The 22,785-nt window shown below is 37.0% G+C and overlaps 1 protein-coding gene across 5 annotated transcripts in view; it reads right to left on the bottom strand.

Moving 5' to 3' along the window:
* Positions 1 to 22,785, bottom strand: part of SSR1 (signal sequence receptor subunit 1) — a 41,056-nt gene that overhangs the window by 10,208 nt on the left and 8,063 nt on the right. The window contains exons 3-9 of one of the 5 annotated variants that reach the window (XM_036347536.1): positions 22,178 to 22,265; positions 20,734 to 20,996; positions 18,592 to 18,668; positions 17,662 to 17,740; positions 14,946 to 15,039; positions 14,659 to 14,673; positions 6,676 to 6,739 (exon numbers count right to left, since the gene is read on the bottom strand). In XM_036347536.1, coding sequence (XP_036203429.1) covers positions 6,676 to 6,739; positions 14,659 to 14,673; positions 14,946 to 15,039; positions 17,662 to 17,740; positions 18,592 to 18,668; positions 20,734 to 20,996; positions 22,178 to 22,265 — 680 coding nt within the window. Of the gene's footprint in view, positions 1 to 4,471; positions 6,740 to 14,658; positions 14,674 to 14,945; positions 15,040 to 17,661; positions 17,741 to 18,591; positions 18,669 to 20,733; positions 20,997 to 22,177; positions 22,266 to 22,785 lie in introns of those variants that run through there. The other 4 variants (XM_036347537.1, XM_036347539.1, XM_036347540.1 and 1 more) reach the window with 4 other exon arrangements.

Here is a 22,785-nt window from a genome sequence, read left to right as displayed (position 1 = left end):
AACACACAGCTAGAGATCATGCCCAGCTGGCGTGGCTCAGTAGCTGAGCATTAACCTATGAACCGGGAGAGCACGGTTCGATTCCTAATCAGGGCACAAGGCCGGGTTTCGGGCTCGATCCCCAGTGGGGGACCTGCAGGAGGCAGCTAATCAATGATTCTCTCTCATCATTGATGTTTCTATCTCTTGCTCCCTATCCCTCTCTGAAATCAATAAAAAAAATTAAACACACACACACATTGCTAGAGATAACATTTCAAGTGTTCAAGCATTAGAAAACAGCAAACCCAAGATTTTGGGAAAATATGTAAAAAGATAAATTTTGAACCAGAGGTATTTTGCCTATACTGAATGATTTCATGTTTTTTAAGTTCTTAAATTGTTAGATTTTTGAGGTGGCAAGAACTGAAATCCAATTCATAGCAGAACTAAAAATTAGAAAGCACTTATTAATACTTACAGGTAAGTCATCATACTTGGGGATCTTTAAAATTCAATGTGGGATAAATAGGAGCCATGCTACTGAAGAATGCAAGAAGTTAGACTGGGAGGTTTATGGAGGGAAATAAGCATCTGTGATTTCATGGTTTGGGGTTACAATACAAAAGTTAAGTAAAAATGAATCGCAGACAGAATGGCACTAAGACAGTTTAGGTCTCAAACATTAGGACTGAGGAAATACACAGCTAACAGATGAAGCCATGATGACCGCCATGAGAACTCTGCCAAGGCTAGTACAGAGCGGGAGGGAGCCTGAGGTGGGTTAGTCAGGAACGAGAGGAGTTACATAAGAGCAGGTCATAGAAACTAAGCAGAATTTGGAGGGTGGTGGTCCCTGGGTTATATGCAAAGTCGAGGCTGGAGAAATGAGACTAAAGAAGGCTGGCTAGTAGGGAGCCATGAGATCCTAAGGGAACGTTTTGGGGGGCAGAAGCTAAATTGAAGGAAATTTAAAAGACTGAAAGCCTGGAGAGGAAAAGGAAACCAATTGCTTAGGATATATTTTTACAAAGAGGGAAAACAAAACAAAACAAACCCGAGAGGCAGATAAAGGGGCAAGAGAATCAAGCAAAAGATTCAAGACAGGAAGGTTTTTGTAAAGGTGGGCACAGCAGGAAAGCAGCCAGAGATGAGAGGGTGACAGGAAAGGAGGTGCACGACTGAGGGTCCAGTCTCAAAAACCTGGAAGATAGGACCCGGTGACAGTAAGAGTCAGTAAGAGTGGTGAACGCTTGTGTAGACTGTAGTTAGCATTGTCTTCACTGTGCAGAAGTGACCAAGAGCCCACATTTACAGGATATCTCCTTAAAAACAGCCCTGTTGCCACATGTGAAAAGCCACTGTAGTGGTTTCTGAAATGAGAGTAATTCTAGGCAGGGTGTAAACCAGGTGTTATCCAGGTGGGTTCAACTAAGGTCAAAGACAAGTGAAACCAATCTCATACCACCATGCGGAGTGATCCTGCTGCCACTGTTCTCGCACACAGCTTCGGACCAGCAGTCTACAGCTGGTTTGATTTACTTTCCCTTTAGTGGACAGTGCCATCAGCTTTTACGGACTAATTTACAAATACATAATAGTACTTTTAGCCATGAAAAGTTAACAATTATGAACAGTATGAAATATTAAATGCAAGACCTTATAATACATATGACTCTAATAATAAACCCAGGGGAGTTCACGGGCAGAGAAGTCCTAGTCTCACATGTACTGAGGATCACTGGTTTAAATCTTGTGCCAAGGGTTATGGCAACAGATCCTTTCAAGACAGCCACTGTTGAAGAGTATTTATAAATGTAGCTTGACTTTGAGCAGTGCCAGAGAGATGTCTACCTCAGAGAAAATAAGCAAATCCCAAATGATGCAACCAGAACACAGGTAAGTATATTTTGTGCATTAATGTGAATGTGCTTCCAAACAAAGTGTACATATACCTTTTTCAAACAAAGGTGGAGAAGGCAATGGACCAAACCTGCAGTGTGGATACCTCTGGTCTCCTGGAGGCTGTTCCATCATAGATAAGGAGTTGCCTAGGGTAGTTGTGAGGACTGAATGAGAATGCATGCGGAAGTGCAGAGCATGGGCCTCAATCCAAACACTATTTCTGTTTAAAATATTTCTCACACTGCTTTCTAAAATGCCTTTAGAGCTGGAGCACCTATTATGACAATGTCACTAGGATGGGAGACCACACAAACAGATTTCTGAAAAAACAATATATAAGTCTCTTTTGTTTATTAAGTGGCTTATAGTATAAATCTGAAAGAAATTCTAAGTTCCAAAAATAGAAATACTGGAAAACATGTAGCCTCTCCAAGTGTCTGCAAAAGGTAATTCTCAATTGGATGTGTGGGTTTTAACAGACTTATTACAAGAACTCCTCTTGGCAGTCTTATTACTCTGATTCATTATTAAATCCACAGAACTACCTATATTTCATGTTCATCTTAAGACTTTTACTCTGTAGTTTAAAAAGAACGCTGTTTAACTTTTCTACGCAGAATTTAACTATCACTCCACATCTAAGTCCAAAGAGTACCATATGCACTTCCTTCCCTTCGCATGCTTCACAGAATGCTGTGACAACCCAGCGCCCACAGCGCCTCACTCACATGGCTTCCTTTGCTTGGGCAATGTGCTAAGCACCCAAAACTGAAGCCCAGAGAGGTTATTCGCCTCCAACTAAGAAGGGGGAGCTGGGACTTTGAGCCCAGGCAGCCTGACATGAGTCCATTCTATACCTTAGTTCATTTTTCTTTTTTTTCCTGAGTAAACTAGATTTAAGGAAGAATCACTTAACATTGTATTAACATTGTAGGTAACAGAATCAGGACAATTTGGAACTGACACTTGATTTGTCTCTCAATTTTACAAGCACACATCAAAACTCTAAAGATGAGCTGCCTTCTGAAAGTCACTGTTGGTTAGAGGCCAGGGCTGACTACATCTTTTTAAAATCCTGATTGCTGGGCCTCATCCTCCGGAACTTCTGTTTCTTTGTTACTAATGTTGTGGCCCCACCCCATAACAAAGAAACAGAATTTCTGGAGGATGAGGCCCAGAAATCAGGATTTTAAGATTCCCAAGTGATTCTAATGTGCAGCCAAGGTTGAGAACCACTGTTCTAGAGAGAAGCTTAACAAAACCTAACCTTTCACTTATACTAGTAAGAAGGGTCTTGCATATGTATCACCTTGCTCCTCACTAAAGCTGGAGATCTAATTCAAAGTAGGATATCTCTCTATATAAAAGCCCAGTGACGGGAATGGTGGAATGACCAGAACAACTGGTGGCTATGACGCATACTGTGGCAGCCAACCAGCCTGATCCGGGCCCCAATCGGTCCCCAACACCCTGACTGGGGGGCGGGGCCAGCCAGCCAACCACCCTCGACCCCTTCCACCCCACTGGCCAGGCCTGATGGACCCCCATCGGGGCAGGCTGGCAAGACCCCATCCGTGCACGAATTCGGGCACTGGGCCTCTAGTTATTTAATAAAATCCAAACAAATTTATTAATTTTACAACTATAAATGATGTGGTTAATTATTTCAAGTGTATCAGGAAGTTTTCTTTTTCTGGTTTTATTTATTTATTTTTTAAAATCCTCATCTGAGGATATTTTCCCATTGATTTTTGAAGACAATGGAAGAGAGGGAGAGAGAGAAATATCAATGTGAGAGAAACACATCAATTGGCTGCCTCCTGCACAAGCCCCAATGAGGACCCAGTCGGGGAGGAACCTGCAACCGAGGTACATGCCCTTGACCAGAATTGAACCCAGGAGCCTTTGGCACGCAGGCCAATGCTCTACCCACTGAGCCAAACCGGCTAGGGCAGGAAGTGTTTTAAAATTAAACTAACATCTAATTTTGAAACTGAAATACTGAAAAATCAAGGGTGTAACCTATTAAAACCTTGGTGAGAGATGCTGCATAATGCTGAGTTCATGATTAAAAAAAGAAAAATCACATTATTTAAATGCACTAAACAAGTAAATTTTCCTTCATACCAAGGGTATGGATATCATTGTATCACAAAAGATGAATGCTTTAAGAGCCTTGCATATTATATTACATTTATCTACTACTGTAGCTCCAAAGTAACTCATCATTAAATAAAAGTTTTGACATCACATTACCACCACTTACTTCTCCCAAACAGAGCCAAAATACAATTCCGGGCTGATGCATTGCAAATACACCTTTAAGGCAGTGGCTTTTAAATATATATTTAAGATCTAAATTTGTCTTTTCCTATCAAAGTCACTATGATCTCAAGCTTATTTAAAATTAAAAACATCACTAAAATCAAGTCAAGGCTCCTTTCCTTGTGATTTCTGTTTTCCTCAGGTTTCTACCTGGGAGGTCCCATTTCCCTTCCCCACTCCAACACCTTAGAGGGCAGGAATAGTTTTAAAAGTCATTTGCTATTGATATCCATGAAATGAATGATGAAGCTATACAACCAAAGCAAGATCCACGCTTTATAAACACATATTCTCACATGTCTGAATTGATACACAAGATTCTTAGTTCATTTTACAGATTCTGAAACCAAACTGTTCAAATGGTAAATTCTGAAACCATGGTTAATGTAGCAAATGAATATTTCAAAACAAACAAAAACTTCATCCAAATATTTACATTTAAAAAATAGACTACTTATTAAGTGTGCTTGAACAAACCATGTGTGGAATTGAATTCCATTTATTACAGAGTTAGTTCCTGCTAAACACTTACTGATACTAGAGAAGACGTCCCAGCACCTGAGTTTTCAAGTGTTCCTAACCTATGCTAAAAAAATAAAACATGACAAATAATTTCTGAGGCACGAACTTGAACCTCAGAAAAGGATGAGCTAGTATGTAAGGCAAATTACTTAGGGGTTACAAGGGGTGGCACCTGGCAGTCAGAGTGGTTTTGCCACTCTCTCAGCATTACCAGGTTGTTGATAAAATTCTCTAGAGGTCATTTAAATTCTGTAATCACACCTCACTGCATTATGTTCTAGTAGTTTCACAAACTTGGGATGCTCACAAAAAATATCTGGGAATACATTCCTTGAGAAGTTGGAAGGGCCTCCTTATTACATTTAGCAAAAAAACCATGCAGTCTCTTAGAGTTCATAGAGCTTTTTCAAAATAAACTGATTTTTCAGCCCAATTAAAAACTCAAACACTTTATATTACAGGTATAGAAGTTTATAGTGCAGCAATGCCAACACAAATAATTTGACACCTTCACCGCTACTTGCAATGTGATTAATAACTATACAATGACTTCTATTTTGTCATTGACTTTGGCTCCGATGTTTAAATACTTAAACAACTTGGAAAGATTTTGTGTGTGTGTTTTGTCTCTTTTCATTGTTTTGTGTGGGCATGGGTACAGGTGGGGAGTGGTCAGTTCATTATAATGAAGACAATCAGGAATTGAACAGCCACTAAAATTTCACATACCATTTCCTTACAAAATATACACGGAAGAATATGGCTTAAAGATAGAGGGGAAAAGTCTCTTATGTGTTCCTTCTATTATACTTTACCCTTTATCTAGTCTAACAATGATGCCAAACTTAATACCTAGGGCAAGAGTAACTCTCTAAGTGAATTTTATGAAGTCCAATTTAATTTTGGTTTTTAGATACTGAGTGCTTAAAAGTTTGGAATTCTTCAGATGAACTAAAAAAAAAAGGTTTTATCAACAACCAAAATACCAAAAAGATTAGATAAAAAACAATTGATTAACCATCTAAAAAATACCAAACTAAATGTTCTTAAAACAAATTAGAATTAGTTGGAATATATCTCTGCCCTTATAAATTGGCCTTCTGCTTGGTCTGTAGTTAAGGCAACTTTTCTTAAGTAAAATACTTCTACTAAGGAGAAACAGATGATCTCTTCAAAAAAGAACTACGTAGGTCTACAATCATTCCAGAGCAATGCCTCGGGTAAGAAATAGAATAATGGTCAACACAACAACTCAGTTTCCACAAGCACACCATTTTCTTTTTGATAAAGAAAGAGTGGGGTGGATTTTATACCAAAATCAACAGAATTTTCATGTTTCACAATTTTGTTGCTAGAGATCCCTTGAACTCATTTGGGAAGTGTTCTAAGGTGCATATTATAATAAACAGAAGCAAAGTACCAAAACTCTATTGCTAAAAAGCAGCTGCTCCTGCTTGTACCTTTAGAATACTAGTTGTAAAACAGCAACGATAACAACCAAATGCTAATTTGTTCTATCAATTGGACTCTAAGGAGGAAAAAAATTGTTTTCTTTGAACAGTCCAACGTAGGACATCTATAATCATCTTGGATAAATAAGGACTTTGGGGAGAAAATGTCAACAAGAAAGGCAATTAACATATTCAGTATTCTAAAGGCATGCTTCAGGGAGTTCAACGATGATTCTGGTAAGACCAACTGCTCACATACACACACACACACACATAGATTTTAATGGTTTAAAAAACAAATTTGTTACTTTAGAAAAATGAATGCAGTGCACGTTCAAAAATATTATCGCCACAGACTCTGATTGCTCAGTCCACACACAAGTAGTAGTTGCCTTCTATGATGATATGGCTTCTCTGCACTAATTCCCATGAGGCCGAAAAACATTAGGGCAGGTTAAGTAAAGACTGAATTGTTGCACAAAGGAACATTTACTCATCAGATCCCACTGATCTCTTCTGTGCCCGCTTCCTGGGCAACCTTCTTGGTGAAGCTTTATCTGCAAGAAAAGAGAAAGTTTGAATTTGCCTATTATAGATACGCTAGATTCAAAATACATTTTAAAAAAGCATTTCCCTTCAACTTTACAATTAAGCTCAAAAAATAAACATACATGCAAAAATATGCCATCTAATAATAAATGCCTCTTTTCTAGTTTAAGTATTTTAACTAACCTTCCAAATAATCAATCCTTCAAGAGGTAACTGAATTAAAACAAAAACTTTTGCAATTAGGGTGGGAAAAGATACAATCTTAGTTACTGTAACATAGGAGCCACCATGCAAAATCTTCTTGAATTCTACAATTTAACATGATTATGCATGCATAAGTAAACACTTGGGAAATAGTGTAAAATGTATGAAGTTTGCAGCTCAAAAATATTTATATTGGTTACAAAATTAAAGACAGTATTTACAAATGCAGCCATGCAGTTGGCATAATATTGACACTTTCATAGACTTACCTAGAATAAGCAGTAGGAAATTAGATAGTATATCAATACTAAGACCATCCTACACACATAAACATTATGCTTTTACTTTTTTCTCTTTATATCTTATGTTAAGAGTCTTAGTGGGGACTATCAAACAAAAAATACATTGATAGTGAGTTTCTTCTACTTTCAGTAAGAGTCATCTTTAAGTTTCTTTAAAAAAGGAAGGGCTGAATTCTGACTATTGTGGCTTCTTATTTTGTAGGAGCATTTTTCAAATTAGGAAGATAAGCTCTCTTTGTGAAATAAGTATTTTTCCAGTTTTTTAAAAAAATGAAGGGCTGGAAAAAGATGGTTCACCAAAGTATGGGGTTCATTTGAAAGCATTTCATGAACAATGGTATGAAAAATATAATGTGCCTAAAAGATCTTAATTTTTATTTTCCAAAATTACTAGACCATGCCTATATTTTTAAAATACATAATAGTTTTATTAAGCATATTTAGAAACTAAAAATTCTTTTAAAAAATCTGTTTAAGAGTTAATGATTCAAATATTAAGACTAAGTCTACATGTCACATGAAAACCCACCTTTATTACATAAGTTAGTAATGTTATTTAAGGGGTTCAACTTATCTAAAACTGAGCATAGAAGCATTTTTCTGATGAAGATAGCCTACAACTTTCATCAGATTTTCAAAAAGGTTAGACTAAAAACCACTGCCTTTACACAGTTGACCAATTTCCAAATAATTAAAAAGCTAAACAATATGCTGAATATAATTTTTGAGGATTCAAAAAGCACTTTAGAATCTAATAGCCATCTGTGTGAATATTGCTGTTACTAAGCAGATGTGAAGTGGTGATCACTGACTTCCAACAATTTCAAACACCTGCAACAGGTTTTTAAATACGGGAATGCATAGAATAAGCCTTCATCACCTGCCTGTGTAGCTCATCAAAGTTAGGAAGCAGACAAATGAGAAACAGAGTAAGAGCATTCTGGAGTCACTGAGTGTTTGGAAAAATGGCTCGTAATATCTCAACTCAGAGAGCGGCATTTTATTTCAGCAAAGAACAATGTGCATAATGATGCTTTTCAGCCCAACCCCCCACTTACCATCATCACCCAAACCCTTAAAAAAACTTAGAAATTAACTGTAGTAAAATCATATCTCCCTGCAATCTTTTTTCATTTTTAGATGACAAAGGCAAAATTTTAGTGAAACTTATTAATAATCAAGCAAAAACTTATTAGCAATGACACCAAACTACCCTTCCTTCGTTTACATTCTCATGAGTGAGATAGATGAGTAAAAGCTCCTGCCAAGTTAAATATTGGCCTCTTATAATGTCCTACTCTTTATACCACCCCTCTCTCTAAAAGTAATTCCTCAAAGCTTGAGGCACCTTCCAGACAGGCCTCCTGCTCCATGACCTTCAAAATCTCTTTTGTTTTTTTCCATTCAATCCTCAAATATGCAAAGTACATGTCCTATTTTCAGAAGAAATGACTATTTTGCCTTGGCCAGTGTGGCTCAGTTGGTTGAGGGTCCTCCCCCCATGTACCAAAAGGTCTCAGATTCAATTTTGGGTCAAGGAACATTGCCCGGGCTTGATTCCCAGTAGGGGGTATGCAGGAGGCAGCCAATCAATGTCTCCCCCTCAGAAGGAAGGAAGGAAAGGAGGGAGGGAGGGAAGGAGGGACGGAGGGAAGGAGGGAGGGAGGGGGGTAGGGAGGGAGAGAGGGAGGAAGGAAGAGAGGAAGGAAGGAAGGAAGGAAGGAAGGAAGGGAGGGAGGGAGGGAGGGAGGGAGGGAGGGAGGAAGGGAGGAAGGAAGGGCGGGCTATTTTTTCTAAATTACCTGCAATTTGGCTCAACTCCTTTACTCTAAGAAAACCATGTTCTAGGACAGTGGTTCTCAAAATGTGGTCTGGACCAGCAGCCTCAAAATCACCTAAGAACTTAGATATGCAAATTCTTAGGTGTTACCTAAGACCTACTCAATTGGAAACTCTAGGGGTGGGGCTCAGCAAAGCTTAACAAGCAGTCTAGGTGATTCTGATGAATGTGCAGTTTAAGAACTACTGCTGTAAGGAATCAAGTATAAGAGAAACAAAAAACCAAGCATATAAAATTAAATAAAAATTCTGTTATAGTTGAATTGAAAATATCAATATAAATTTGATTTGAAAAATATGTATTTTCTATCTCAGTTCAAAGAATGGGCCTAGAAACAATGTCGCCCAGTATGAATGCCATTTCTAGTATCATCTAGGGGTCCTTGGAGAAACAGAATCATGACTAGCTCCGTGTTTAGAGCAGAGAAGGTACAAAAGTTTAGATTATCTTGTTGAGCTGGCTAGTAAGAAATCATTCAAAGATCAAAAGGCTAAGAATAGAGGCAATTCAAAAAGGCACCCAGAAGCCAAAACTAACAATTTGAGCATCAAAAAGAATATAGTTGTCCTGGCCGGTCGCTCAGCAGTGGTTAGAGCGCCAGCCTGCGAACCAAAGGGTCTTGGGTTCCTTCCCAGTCACGGGCACATACCTTGGTTGCAGGTTCCCCAGCCCTGGTAAGGGCGTGTGGGGGAGGCAACCGATTTATGTACCTCTCTCACGTAGATGTTTCCCTCTCACGTCCATGTCTCTCTCTCTTTTTAGAAATCAATGGAAAAAATATCCTTGGGTCAGGATTTAAAAAAAGAATATAGTTAACACAGCAATTCTATGAAAATCCGAATTTAGAGATGATAAAAAACAAAGGAGAAAATTAGAAAAAAGCTCATTTGTCATCATTTGGGTGCTTCTTTACTTTGAAAATTAGAGAATAAAGGGAAGAATTTAATTTAGCATTTATCCTTTTTCAGTAGGAACTGTGTTTTAGGGTAACCAAATAGTTTTAGTTGATTAGGGAAAGCTCTATGTACTTTAAAAAAAAAATGACAGTAAGTAAAAAGTCAAAGAAATCTCAGTTGAAAATTATCAACACCTCTGGCACATTGATTCATGAGAGGATCATCAACTGGTGAATGTTTAGAGAATTGGAAATCTGTGTGATGCCAAAGTGACACCCACAATAACTTCTAGGCTGAAGGCAGAAACACCTCACCTTCACCCTAATTTAGTGCTCAAGTTATCATCACTAATGATGGCACATGTTACTTGATGTGATGCAGAAGTACTCAAGAGTTATGATGTATGCCAATGATTTTCAACTGGAGTGATGCAAGAATTTTCAAAACATGCAATACCTGACTATTTAGTCAGGGGACCAACGGGTCCCCTTAGTCTGTCAAATTAAAAAATGACAACAGCCAACACAAAAATTGACACCCAGTGTGAACGAATCAAAATTATACCTATGTATTCTGTCAGATCAGCAAAATAGTATTTTTTGGTATATTGCAGAAGTTTAGTAATTAATTAGTTCGTGTGTGTCATGAGATGAAAAAGGTGAAAATCACTGAAGTATGCTATTAGCCAGAAAGATCAACTTAAGTCTAACCAAGCCTATAGATTTATCTTCTGGATTAAATAAAGTTTAGCTAAAGACACCAGGAAAAAAAACAATCTGGCAAATCTGGAGGGTAGGCCTTTTTAGAGCCTTATTCCTCAATGAATGTGATCAATGGGTCACCTGGGAGCTTGTTAGAAATGCCAATACTTCAGCCTCACCCTAGAGCAGCTGAATCCAAACCTGATCATAACAAGATTTTCAAGTGATTTGTATGCAATCAATGTTTGAGAAGCCCTTTCCTACAAGGCAAGTGGCCAATCTCTTGAACTGCTGTAAATTAAAAGGGACTCAAGGAATATAACAACCAGATACAATGTATCATCCTATATTGAAAAAAAAGTTATAAAGGATATTTTGAGACAATTTAAGAAGTTTCAATAAGGACTGGTTATTACATATAATTAACAAAATAAATTTTTAAATAGGACAGTGTTTCTGACAGAAAAATGGTATTTCTTTGCAAAATGAAATACTTTAGAGGTACTGTGTATTGGACAGAAAAGGGGCTCTGTAATAAATCTAACACCAAGCAACCTTACAGGATGATCTGATTATAAATTTCTAACTGGGAAGGTCTTGCCTCAGGCCTATAACTTCCCTAGTAAAAGGTTATCTTTGCCTTAAGCAAGCCCTGTTCATTGTTTTGTTTTGTTTTGTTTTGTTTTGGTGCACCTTTGAAATGCCCCCTTTTCAGACTCCTCAGGAGTGTAACCACCCTCAAAAGAGCACATACTCTTGTTAACTATCCTGTAATCAAATCATAGAGATTTCCCTGCCTTGCTTTCTCCCATATTCAAATAATCTTCCTTATGGTCCCTCCTTAATTTTGAAATGTATAAGGGAAACTGAAAACTGTATATTCTGGGAGCACTTAGATCTTCCTTCCTGGAATATTGTCCAGTTTGGCTCAAACTCTTAAAAAAAAAGTTACCTACAGGTTTGGATGTTTCTTAAATCAACACTAGAGGCCCGATGCACGAAATTTGTGCACAGGTAGGGTCCCTTGGCCTGGCCAGTGATGAGGGTCTTCCTTCCCCAGCTGCTGGCCGGGGCCTTCCTTCATTCCGCGCTACCCCCTAGTGGTCAGTGCACGTCATAGCAAGCAATCAAACTCCCGAGGGGACACTTTGCATATTAGCCTTTTATATATATAGAAGATAGACAGAAAATGTCACCATATCTCTAATTTCAAAGTATGTTATATTGAGAATTTCATGGGCTCTTTACATTCAACAGATCTAATCCAAACTCCTCTCTCCTCATGCATTAGTGTTCCTCTTCCTATATTCCCTAACATTACAGGATCATCTTCCACCCAGCTGCCTAAGCTCAGAGTACTCTTTCACTCCTCCCTTAGACATCCAAACAGTCAGCAAAAGCCAGGTCTGCTCCACTTCTGAAATATCTTTCTACTCACTTTTATTATCACCAACTACCTTAGCTTAGGCCCTATTGATTTCTTACTTAAAAAAAAAAAATCATCTTCTAATAGCTTCTGCTTACTAGCCATCCTCCATAAAACTATCATTTTCTTTTAAAACAAATTTTTTATTTCTCAGCATTAAAGTATCTGATGGCTACTTTTTACCTAGAAGGAAAAGTCAAAAGTCCTTAGCATAGCACATAAAACCTTGAAGACGTCTTCTCACCCAACTTTTCAAAACTCTGGTCAAATGTCAACTCCTTCTGTGAATGATTTTCCCACTCTCCTACAGGAGGAGGGTTCTCCTGTGCTCCTATTGCTTCATACCCACTTTAGTAAAGTAATTATGTTTCAATTGAGAGCTCACTGAATAATATGGAAATAATAGGGAAAACAATTCAATTTGTAAATAAATTTGTAAATAAAACAATCTATAAACCGAGAAAGGACTTGAACAGTCAATTCACAGAAAAAGAAATACTGAATGGTAAATAAATATGTTTAAAGAAGCTAAACCTCATTCTTAATTGTAATAAAAAAGATACCATTTTTACCATTTACAGATTAAAACATTGATAATAACACTTGAGAATGGTAAGTGAGGAGAAGCACACAATATAGTAAAATGGCGAGAATATAAATTGGTGTTATGTTTTGGTAAGGAAGTGAGATATGTTCCTTAAAAATTAAAATGCACATAATTTTAGACCTAACTATTGTACTTTTAAGAAATTATCCCTTGTGGGAAGTGGGAAAAATGGGTGAAGGGAGTCAAAAAGTACAACCTTCCAGCCCAGCCAGCATAGCTCAGTAGTTAAACATCGACTTATGAACCAGGAGGTCACAGTTCAATTCCCGGTCAGGGCACATGCCCCAGTTGCAGGCTGATCCCTGGTAGGGGGCATGCAGGAGACGGCTGATCAATGATTCTCTCATATCCCTCTCTCTTCCTCTCCCTTCCTCACTGAAATCAGTAAAAATATATTTTTTTAAAGAAGTACAACCTTCCAGTTATAATGTAAGTCCCGGGATATAATGTATATCATAATTGACTATAATTGACAATACTGTACTGTATATTTGAAACTTGCTAAGAGAATAGATCAGCCGTGGGCAAACTACGGCCCGCGGGCCGGATCCGGCCCGTTTGAAATGAATAAAACTAAAAAAAAAAAAAAAAAAGACCGTACCCTTTTATGTAATGATGTTTACTTTGAATTTATATTAGTTCACACAAACACTCCATCCATGCTTTTGTTCCGGCCCTCCGGTCCAGTTTAAGAACCCATTGTGGCCCTCGAGTCAAAAAGTTTGCCCACCCCTGGAATAGATCTTAATAGTTCTCATGACAAGAAAAGTATTTGTAACTTATGTGTAGTGATGGGTGTTAACTAGACTTACTGTGACAATTATTTTGCAATATACATAGAATTTTTAAAAATCATCAAGTTTGGCTGAAACGCTTAAAAAAATTATCTACAGGTTTGGGTGTGCATAAATTTAAGAATCTTCATTACAGCTTTTTAAAAAAATAAGTGCTTACATATGAGCACTTAGTATTATTTGATAATTTTGCTTCACTCACCTTTATTAATACTACCACTTTAGATAGCATAATGCCTTTAATTGCACACTCATTTGAATCCTGGCTCCACCTCTTATCAGCTATATGGCAAGCTTCCTCATTACAGATTTAATTTTAAGACGGAAAAACTCAAAATAACAAACATCCTTCAATACAGAACAGGTTTAATCTGTGATGACACATTCATATAAAATACTATCTAGTTATGAAAAGAATGAGGTAAATATGTTAGTAACTATCACAAAAAAATACCAAAAGCATGAAAACTCAGATTGTATAACAGTGTGTGCAATATAATTCCATTTGTACAAAACCAACAGAGGTCAACAGACATATATGCTGATATATGTATAGAAAATACTTAGAATAACATATAAGTACCAATTACTTATGAAAAATGGGGTCAATGGAACCAGGTGATATCAGTTTTTCACTTCTGTACTATTTATTTTTTATGAGGCCCTATTACTGTTTTTAAAAACATATTTTTATTGATTTTATTGATATTTTACATGTTTTTATTGAGAGAAAGAGGGGAGAAAGATAGATACATCAATGATGAGAGAGAATCATTGATTGGTTACCTCCTTATATGCCCCACACTGGGGATTGAGCCCACAACCTGGACATGTGTCCTGACAGGGAATCGAACTGTGACCTCCTGATTCATAGTTAACCACTGAGCCATGCCTGCCAGGCCCTATTACTTCTACATTCTTTTATAAAAATTAATATTCTAAATAACTGCATATGTAGTAATAAAACTGAAATATATCTGTTAGGAAAACTACCATGCAGTATTTTAGTTTTATTTTTTCAAACTATTCTGGGTAGTTAGTAGTTAGCAGTTCTTCCAACAAATTTAGTGCTAAGAAACTTTCATTACTCTTTAAGCTTATTGCAAAGTAGACCCCCAAATACATAGCAAACACCATTAAAAAATAATTCACCTCACCTCTTCTACTTTGCACTGAAGCGACAGGAAAGAAAAGAGACAGGAAAAAGATTAGAAATATAGAGAATTACACATTTGTATATAAACTGCAGATCTGGAAGCATTTCTAAATTAAGAACTACACAGAATAAAATTTTAAAGCACTCATTAAACATATACTAAATTCTATACAAGTATTGAAAAAGATGAGTGTTAAATAGCACTGACCAAGCACTTGTGCTAAATCTAAAATATTTAATTTCCATTTAAGAGAAAAAGTTCCCAGCCAAGTTAGTAAGAGTACTTACTGATCTGATTCAAAGTTTCCTGAGGAATCCAACTCATGTCAACATCATTCTGACTTGTTGTACCCATCTCTACTTTCTGTACAGGTCTCTTGCGCTAAGAGAACATAAAAACAGTACTTTAAAGGAGTTTCATTATACTGTTTACTGTAACTTTAAAAAGAGACCTATCAAGCTACTTAAGTATCTTAATTTAAGATATTTAAGAAATTATAAAGAAATTATGTCCTCTTCTAGTTTTAAAACATACTCCTACTCAAGTTTTTATTAATCAGAGGGGGAAAATCATGTCTAGCACCAATTATAAAGAATAATAAAGGAATAAATCTTCAAACAATGATTTATTTTCAGGCTTTAAAGATATTTTCCTATGCTATAAAGCTTCATGTGTTATCAAGACTTTCTATGTATACAACAATTCTTTCCCTTTGAGTATCAAATGTTAAAGAATAAATTTATTTCTAAATTTGACAAAATTCAGGATAAATCACTGAAAGGCTGCATGCAGGCAGGTTCCTGCATTGTTAAACACACTTAAAACAGTTGGCATAGATAAAACAAAACAAAAACATAAAATCTCATTTAACAACCAAAATCTTTGTCCCTAGAGTTTTTGCAGCAAAACTGCTAGATTACTTCAATTCTATTTAGCCCTGCTCTTATAAATACCCCCAAAAACCATATTTACCTAAAAGAACATAAAATACACAGCCTAAAAATTAGGTTTTGAATACACAGAAAGGTAACCACAGCCAATTAAAAAAAATGGCTTCATTGAAATGGGAAAAATTAGAGATGCCATTATATCTAATATATGTATTTATATCAAAAACTCTATTATGAAAATGAGGCAAAGAAAGTTATGGAAATTAACATTTAAGCACTAAGTACTTCTCTTTTAAAGAACAAGTGCTTATTAGTAACACTTATTGCTAATCTATATATATAAAACCCTAATATGCAAATAGACTGAACGGAGGAACAACCAAACTGGTCGCTATGACGTGCGATCACCAGGGGGCGCACATGGAACATGGCAGGCGTGGGAAGCAGGCGGCAGAGCACGGAACATGGCGGGCATTGGCCACGGTGGGATGGTGGGGCAGGTGAGCGGGGGCGCCAGCCAGTTGCTGTCATCAGGGCAAGCCTCTGGTGGTTACTGAAAATTCTTTGCTCCCACACGCCCTGGTCCTGCTCGGTGCTCACACCTGCTGCCAGTGCTGGAGCTGCCGCTTGCACCTGCTGCCAGCCCTGATTGCCCGAGGGTTTCTCCACCTCCCCCTGCTCCTGAAGTGTGATCGGGGCAGCAGCCGCTGCTCACACCTGCTGATGGCACCAGCCCCAATCACTCTGTGCTGTCAGCGCAAGTGGTGGCAGCGGGAGTGGCACGATGGGAGGGGCCGGGCGGGGGCATGGAGGATGGATCAAGACCTGCCCCTGTGCCCACTGTAGCCTCGCAGCCCACAGTTCCTTTCAAGATGCAGGAATTCATACACTGGGCCCCTAGTTTTAGTATAAGGGTCTAGTGCAGGGGTGGGCAACTTTTTGACTCGAGGGCCACAATGGGTTCTTAAACTGGACCGGAGGGCCGGAACAAAAGCATGGATGGAGTGTTTGTGTGAACTAATATAAATTCAAAGTAAAAATCATTACATAAAAGGGTACGGTCTTTTTTTTTTTAGTTTTATTCATTTCAAACGGGCCGGATCCGGCCCGCGGGCCGTAGTTTGCCCACGGCTGGTCTAGTGGATAGTAATATATTTGACACAAATCATGTTACACTTTCTCATGAGAGAAATATGAGTTGTTTTGCAGGGTCAGAGAGCAAAGTGAGATGAGGACAGTGGCGGAATTAGCTACCATGGTAGAGAGAGAAACCACGATTACAGTAGGTGCTCAGTGTCACCACTTTACTACCCAAACAAGAAAACAGAAGTTAGACAGAACAAATACAATCCAATTCATTATTTTTCAAATGAAAAGATACATTTAATTGTTAATTAGGAATTATCCTTACAGTTAAGAGTACTGAAGCAAATATAAAAGTTTCCATGCTTACAGATAAAATAACACATTCTTGAAAAAGTGTAGTGAACAGAAAAATGAAAGTTTATGTCTGAGTTTAAGAAACAAGTGGCCCTAGCTGGTTTGGCTCAATGGATAGAATGTCAGCCTGTGGGCTGAAGGGTCCTGGGTTTGACTGCAGTCAAGAGCACATGCCCAGGTTGCGGGCTTGATCCCCAGTTGGGGATGTGCAGGAGGCAGCCAATCAATGATTCTCTTTCATCATTGATGTTTCTATCTCCCTCCCTCTCTCTACTTTCCTCTCTGGAACCAATAAAAATATATTTACAAAAATAAAGCATTAAAAACAAAAGAAACAAGCATTCTAGTATAATTTAGAGTTACAATAAGAAGGTAAAGATAACTCTGGAGGGTACAGACTAAGGACACTAATTGCACATGTATAGAAAAATCTAAACAAATCCAAGTCACATACCCAAGGTCTCACCTTTAGCTTTTATTTTAAAAGGTACAACAAACCAACCAACAAACAAACAAACATATAAATAAGTAAATAATTAAATAAAGTAAAAGGCACAACAAACCTGTAAATATACAAATTCATAGTGAAAGCAAGAAGTCACTGGACTGAACTTAAGTTAGTACTGTAACAACTTCTGAAGTATGGCTATAAGATTCGTTCACCTATAATTACCTTTCTAGATTCCAGGAGTTGATGAAGGCCAACAACAACCAAGAGCCCAAGACCAGCAAGGAACATATACATAAAGATTCTAATATAAAAGGAAAAAATACAAACTGGCTTAATTCATGGGAACTATCACAGCTTATTAAAACTATAATTCTTGTTTAACTTAAAAAAATCATAGCTAATTACATCTACAGGGTGTGGCAAAAGTACGTTTGCAGTTGTGAGTAGACACATTATAATTTATTAATCATTGTATTATTTTACATATGAACTGTAAACCTACTTTTGCCCCACTGTGTATAATGTTAACACTAGATAAGCTTTCCAAATAACTTGTTGGTAAAAGGAATAAAAGAATTTAATTCAATTTAGACCCAGGTAATAAGTCTTATAAATTTTTTACTTTATTTCTAAGAATTTAAAAAAGCAATTATATGATCCCAAATTAGTAAAATTGCTTTATAATAGTATTAAGTTTGTCTCCCTCAAATATTAGATCATTTTGCAGTTTGATTTAAGTTACTTTTGGTGAATTTCATCTAAGTATACAGTAAGAAATAACTCATCGTTTACAAAGAACACATTTTTTAAGATAAAATCTTATGATTTACATTTTCAATAGCAATTTTAGAGGCATGCAACTTAGATTAGGCTGGTGATCAGTTTAAGAGCATGGGGTGCAAAAGATTTTAGAAGAGGGGAAGGATGGAAAGCTAAAGCTATCTTTTTAAAACAAATTTTTGTCAATTTCAACTATCTTTCCTAACTTGGTATGAATAGCTGTAAGAACCATCTAAAGTATAAATTTACATAGTTAGGATTACACCAAATCTATAGTCCATTTCATTTCCATCATTTAAGAAAAATAGGTTGATAGGAGCAAACCTTCAAGCCCTACAATATCAAGATCTACAAATTTCAACTTTCACTTACGTTTCTCCATCTAAGCCATCCTCTCTTTCAATAATTGTAACTGTTTGATTGAAGACAGCATCTTGAAATACATTGCCCTGTTTACAAAAAAAAAGAAAAATTCCCCCAAACTGAAATGCATTGAAAAAAGGAAAGCCTATAAGAATTCTTAAAACCATTACTCTAAGAGATATATGATAGCTTTCTTATCACTTAGAAGACAAGACTCAGTCATACCTAATGGCATTAACTCGGTGTCAGGGATTCAACATTATGTTTGTTATTTTCTCCTATGAAATAAAAAATGCTTCCAATTTCACTAAAGTTGTCCCCCACTGTCTTTTGGGTTGGGGGGAAGGGAAGTTGAGGAATCAGGGAAGTAAAACAAAAACAAGATAAAATGTGCAGAAAGAAACAAATCCCACAGAACACTCTTATGACGAAAAGCCCTACGTTCTGTTGGTGTAACCTTCCAAAACAAGAAAGAGAGAGCATGAACATTTATAGAATAGCAGATTATTTTAGGAACTAGATCTAGACTTGAGCTCTGGCTGGTGTTGCTAAATGGTTAGTATCAGCTCACACACCAAAGGATCTTGGGTTCAATTCCCGGTCAAGGGCACATACCTGGGTTGCAGGTTCGATCCCCAGCCCCAGTCAGGGTACATTCGGGAAGCAACCCATCAATGTGTCTCTCTCATATTGATATTTCTCTCTTTCCCCTTTGCTCCCTCCCCTGAACTCTCTCTAAAAATCAATGGAAAAACTATCCTCAGATTAAGATTACCAGAACAAAAAAATTAGACTTGAACAAGTCAAATTCATGTTCTAAATTAACAATGGGTTGGAAATAAATTTATAATAAATGGGTGCTTTTTATTATCAAAATATTTTTCTGTTGTGATCTTGAAACAATTTTGTTAGTTCAACACAATTTCAGTTTTCAAATACATCAAAATCACTGGAACAATACATAGTTAGCCGTTTTCAGTGTTTGATTCTTTGCACAAAGGTAGTACTTAAAAAGTTACCTATTGCTAAACTGTAATTATAAAAGTTTTACTTCAAAATCTTGCAATTGGCATTCTTCTGTTGACAATTCCAAGAATCAGAATACTGATGAAACTAATACTTAAAATGGAACTGAAACTACATATATGCCTGATAGATTAAGTTTTCTGTTTGAAATATGTAATTCTTCAAGTCACTTAACTATAAAGTTGAGAAAGTGTAATATGTTATTTTGAAGGAAAAATGAAAAACCTACTCTCTACTAAGAAATTTTTTAAAAAGAAAAACTTAATTGCAGCACCAGAAATTTAACTAAGATATAAGGAAAACATGTGGACACTACAATAATGAAAGGTTGACTAAGCTTCCAAAAAGGATAAAATTTCCTTCACTGGCCGAAACTGGTTTGGCTCAGTGGATAGAGCGTCGGCCTGCGGACTGAAAGGTCCCAGGTTCGATTCCGGTCAAGAGCATGTACCTGGGTTGCAGGCACATCCCCCGTGGGGGGATGTGCAGGAGGCAGCTGATCGATGGTTCTCTCTCATCGATGTTTCTGACTCTCTATCTCTCTCCCTTCCTCTCTGTAAAAAAATCAATAAAATATATTTAAAAAAAAAAATTCCTTCACTGAAAAGTTTTTGAAAAGGAAATGGGTTTAGATGTGCTCTTATCTGAAGGTGGACATAATAGTTGGGATCCAGAGGTGAGCTCCCAGTAGCACAATTGTGCTAGGTTTCTCTTATTCATTCATTGGATATATACCACAACATATTAAAAACCAGAAGACAGCAGAGCTTCCTTAGGCTACTTGGATCTCATAAACCATAAACCTTACTGCTAAACCTGTATTAAAAATAGCAGACTCCACTGTGGCTAACTTTCCTTTTAAGATCCAGCTCAAGTCACTTCCACTTTAATACTCTAGCACCTCACACTTACATTTAGAATGTATCACTTATCATGCTGTGATATAGCCTGCTTACATTCATCTCCCCCAGTGGATTATAGACTTAAAGACAGAGACATGCAATTTATCTTTGCCTCATTGGAGTTTTAACCACAACACAGGCACGTGAATGAGTAAACACAGAATATTCAAATGTTAATTGTCCTCACCCATCTCTAACTAAAAAAAAGTTTAGAGGGCCTTACGTTCAAATCTTTGTAGTTCAGATTGATGACTAGACCGAAGGGTCGTCCGCCCATTGGCTCTGCAGGAATGAAGGAGTACTCAAAAGTTGCCTGTCTCTGGGGTGGGACTACAGTGTTCAGAGGAAGAGCTGTGAAATTCTGGATATAAAACTGGTAGTCCTGCGGGTAACGGAATGAGGCATCTAGGGATTCAACAATAAAATCTTCTGTGCCCTTGTTTGTAAAGCCTACCAGGAATTTCACAATGTTATTTGCTGGAAAATCTGAAAGAAAAAAAAAAGAAAGGAAGGAAGGAAGAAAGAAGAGAGACAAGATTAGAACATGCTCAAAGGGCATAAAATAAAAAGTATGACATTACTCATGGATTTTGGCACTCTTTCCCAATACATGTAGACTTGGTTTCAGAATCTCTTTCAATGGAGCATTCCAGTCATCCACTAACTAGTAACTGGTATATAAACTGAAACCCTTGTCTATACTCTAGCATTCCAACTTAAGAGCTGAACTGAGTACCTCAATTTCAGACCAGATCACATCCAAATTATGTGGTCTAAGAAAGAGTCGTATACTTTTAGTAAGATTATCTTGCAGTGAGACTATCTGTCTTATGAAGTCACCTCCCACCCCCCAACTCAGTATCTGTTATCTATGCAAATAATGGAAAGAAGAATGACAGATAATAAATTGGGAAGGGAGGGAATCTCTTAATCAAATTAAACTTTTTGTAGGCAAAAAGTTGGAACATACGTAGGAATAAAATAGAAAACTTGAGAAGACCAAAAAAATTAGTAACTTCAAAATAACTCTTCAATAATTATACTGTAGTCTACAGAGCTAAGTTTCACCCAGTACAGCACAGGCTTTGGGGTCAGACTGATCTGGGTCTAAAACCCTGTCTCCACACTCTATTTACTAACTGGGTAACACTGGACAAATTGTTAACCTCTCTAAATCTCGGTTTAGCAATAGTAACTAACCTCAGAGGATTTCTGTAAGGATTTAATAATACATGAAAAGCATTGAGAACAATGCTTGCCATAGCCTTCATTAAATATAAGCCATTATTTGCTTTCTTTTAATGTAATCTAGGCTCCAACCAAGGCCTAATTGTAAAGATTTAATATTTCACTAATTTTTCCATTCAAAATACAAGTTACTTTACTGTGGCAGTTTGAAAACAGTTTAAAAACAGTTTCTTTCGAAAGAACATTTAATTTCTAGTTAAAATGGATAGTTTTTCTTTTCCTCCTTAATTTAAATGCCAGGAACAGTACCTTACAGACATGGATATTCATACATATATATGAGGTCTTTTTCCAAAATGTATATTTAAACTTGCAAGAAAGGAAGATGCATCTTAAGCATTAATAACACTTCCCCAAAAAGTGACCTTGTTATTTTAAAAATTTCTACAGCTAAGTCAAAACTAGTATTTCTCTATTACCTTCTCCTTTCACAAATAGGATAGTTGTATCTGCACTTGGTGAAGCTTCAGGTTCACCAGATACATCTTCTTCCTCTTTATCTTCTGCCTAAGAAAAACAATATTAAAAAGGGATTACTACAGGGGAAAATACCACCATATAAAAATGACTTCACTAAGATTTGGAACAAAATATTGCCTCTCCACGGCTTTGTTGGGATTAGCAGTGGTATGAATTTTATTGTATCTCATCAGTCAAAATAAAAAATTCTAGACAGTGTATCTTGAACAGAAATGTGCATACAAATCCCCTGGGATTTTGCAGATCTGATCTGATTCAGATCTCAAGTGAAGCTTAAAATTCTATTTCTAACAAGCACTCAGGAAATGCTGATATTGCTGGTACTCAAACCACACTTTGAATTGCAAGGTTCTGGAGTGTGGGCTGGTATACTTTTTGGGTAAAGGACCAGGTATCAAATATTTTTGGCTTTGAAAATTATAAGGTCCTTATTGCAACTACTCAACTCTGTGGCTGCTTTCTATGTGGCTACCCTGTAAAAGCAGACACAGACAACACACAAAAGATGGGCAAAGCTGGACCTGAGGTATAGCCACATTTTGCTGAC

Source organism: Myotis myotis, unplaced genomic scaffold (genome assembly GCF_014108235.1).
Source record: "Myotis myotis isolate mMyoMyo1 unplaced genomic scaffold, mMyoMyo1.p scaffold_m19_p_2, whole genome shotgun sequence".
In the NCBI taxonomy this organism is placed as follows: domain Eukaryota; kingdom Metazoa; phylum Chordata; class Mammalia; order Chiroptera; family Vespertilionidae; genus Myotis; species Myotis myotis.
Note: the sequence above shows the minus strand (reverse complement) of the source record. Positions and strands in the feature narration are given on the sequence as shown.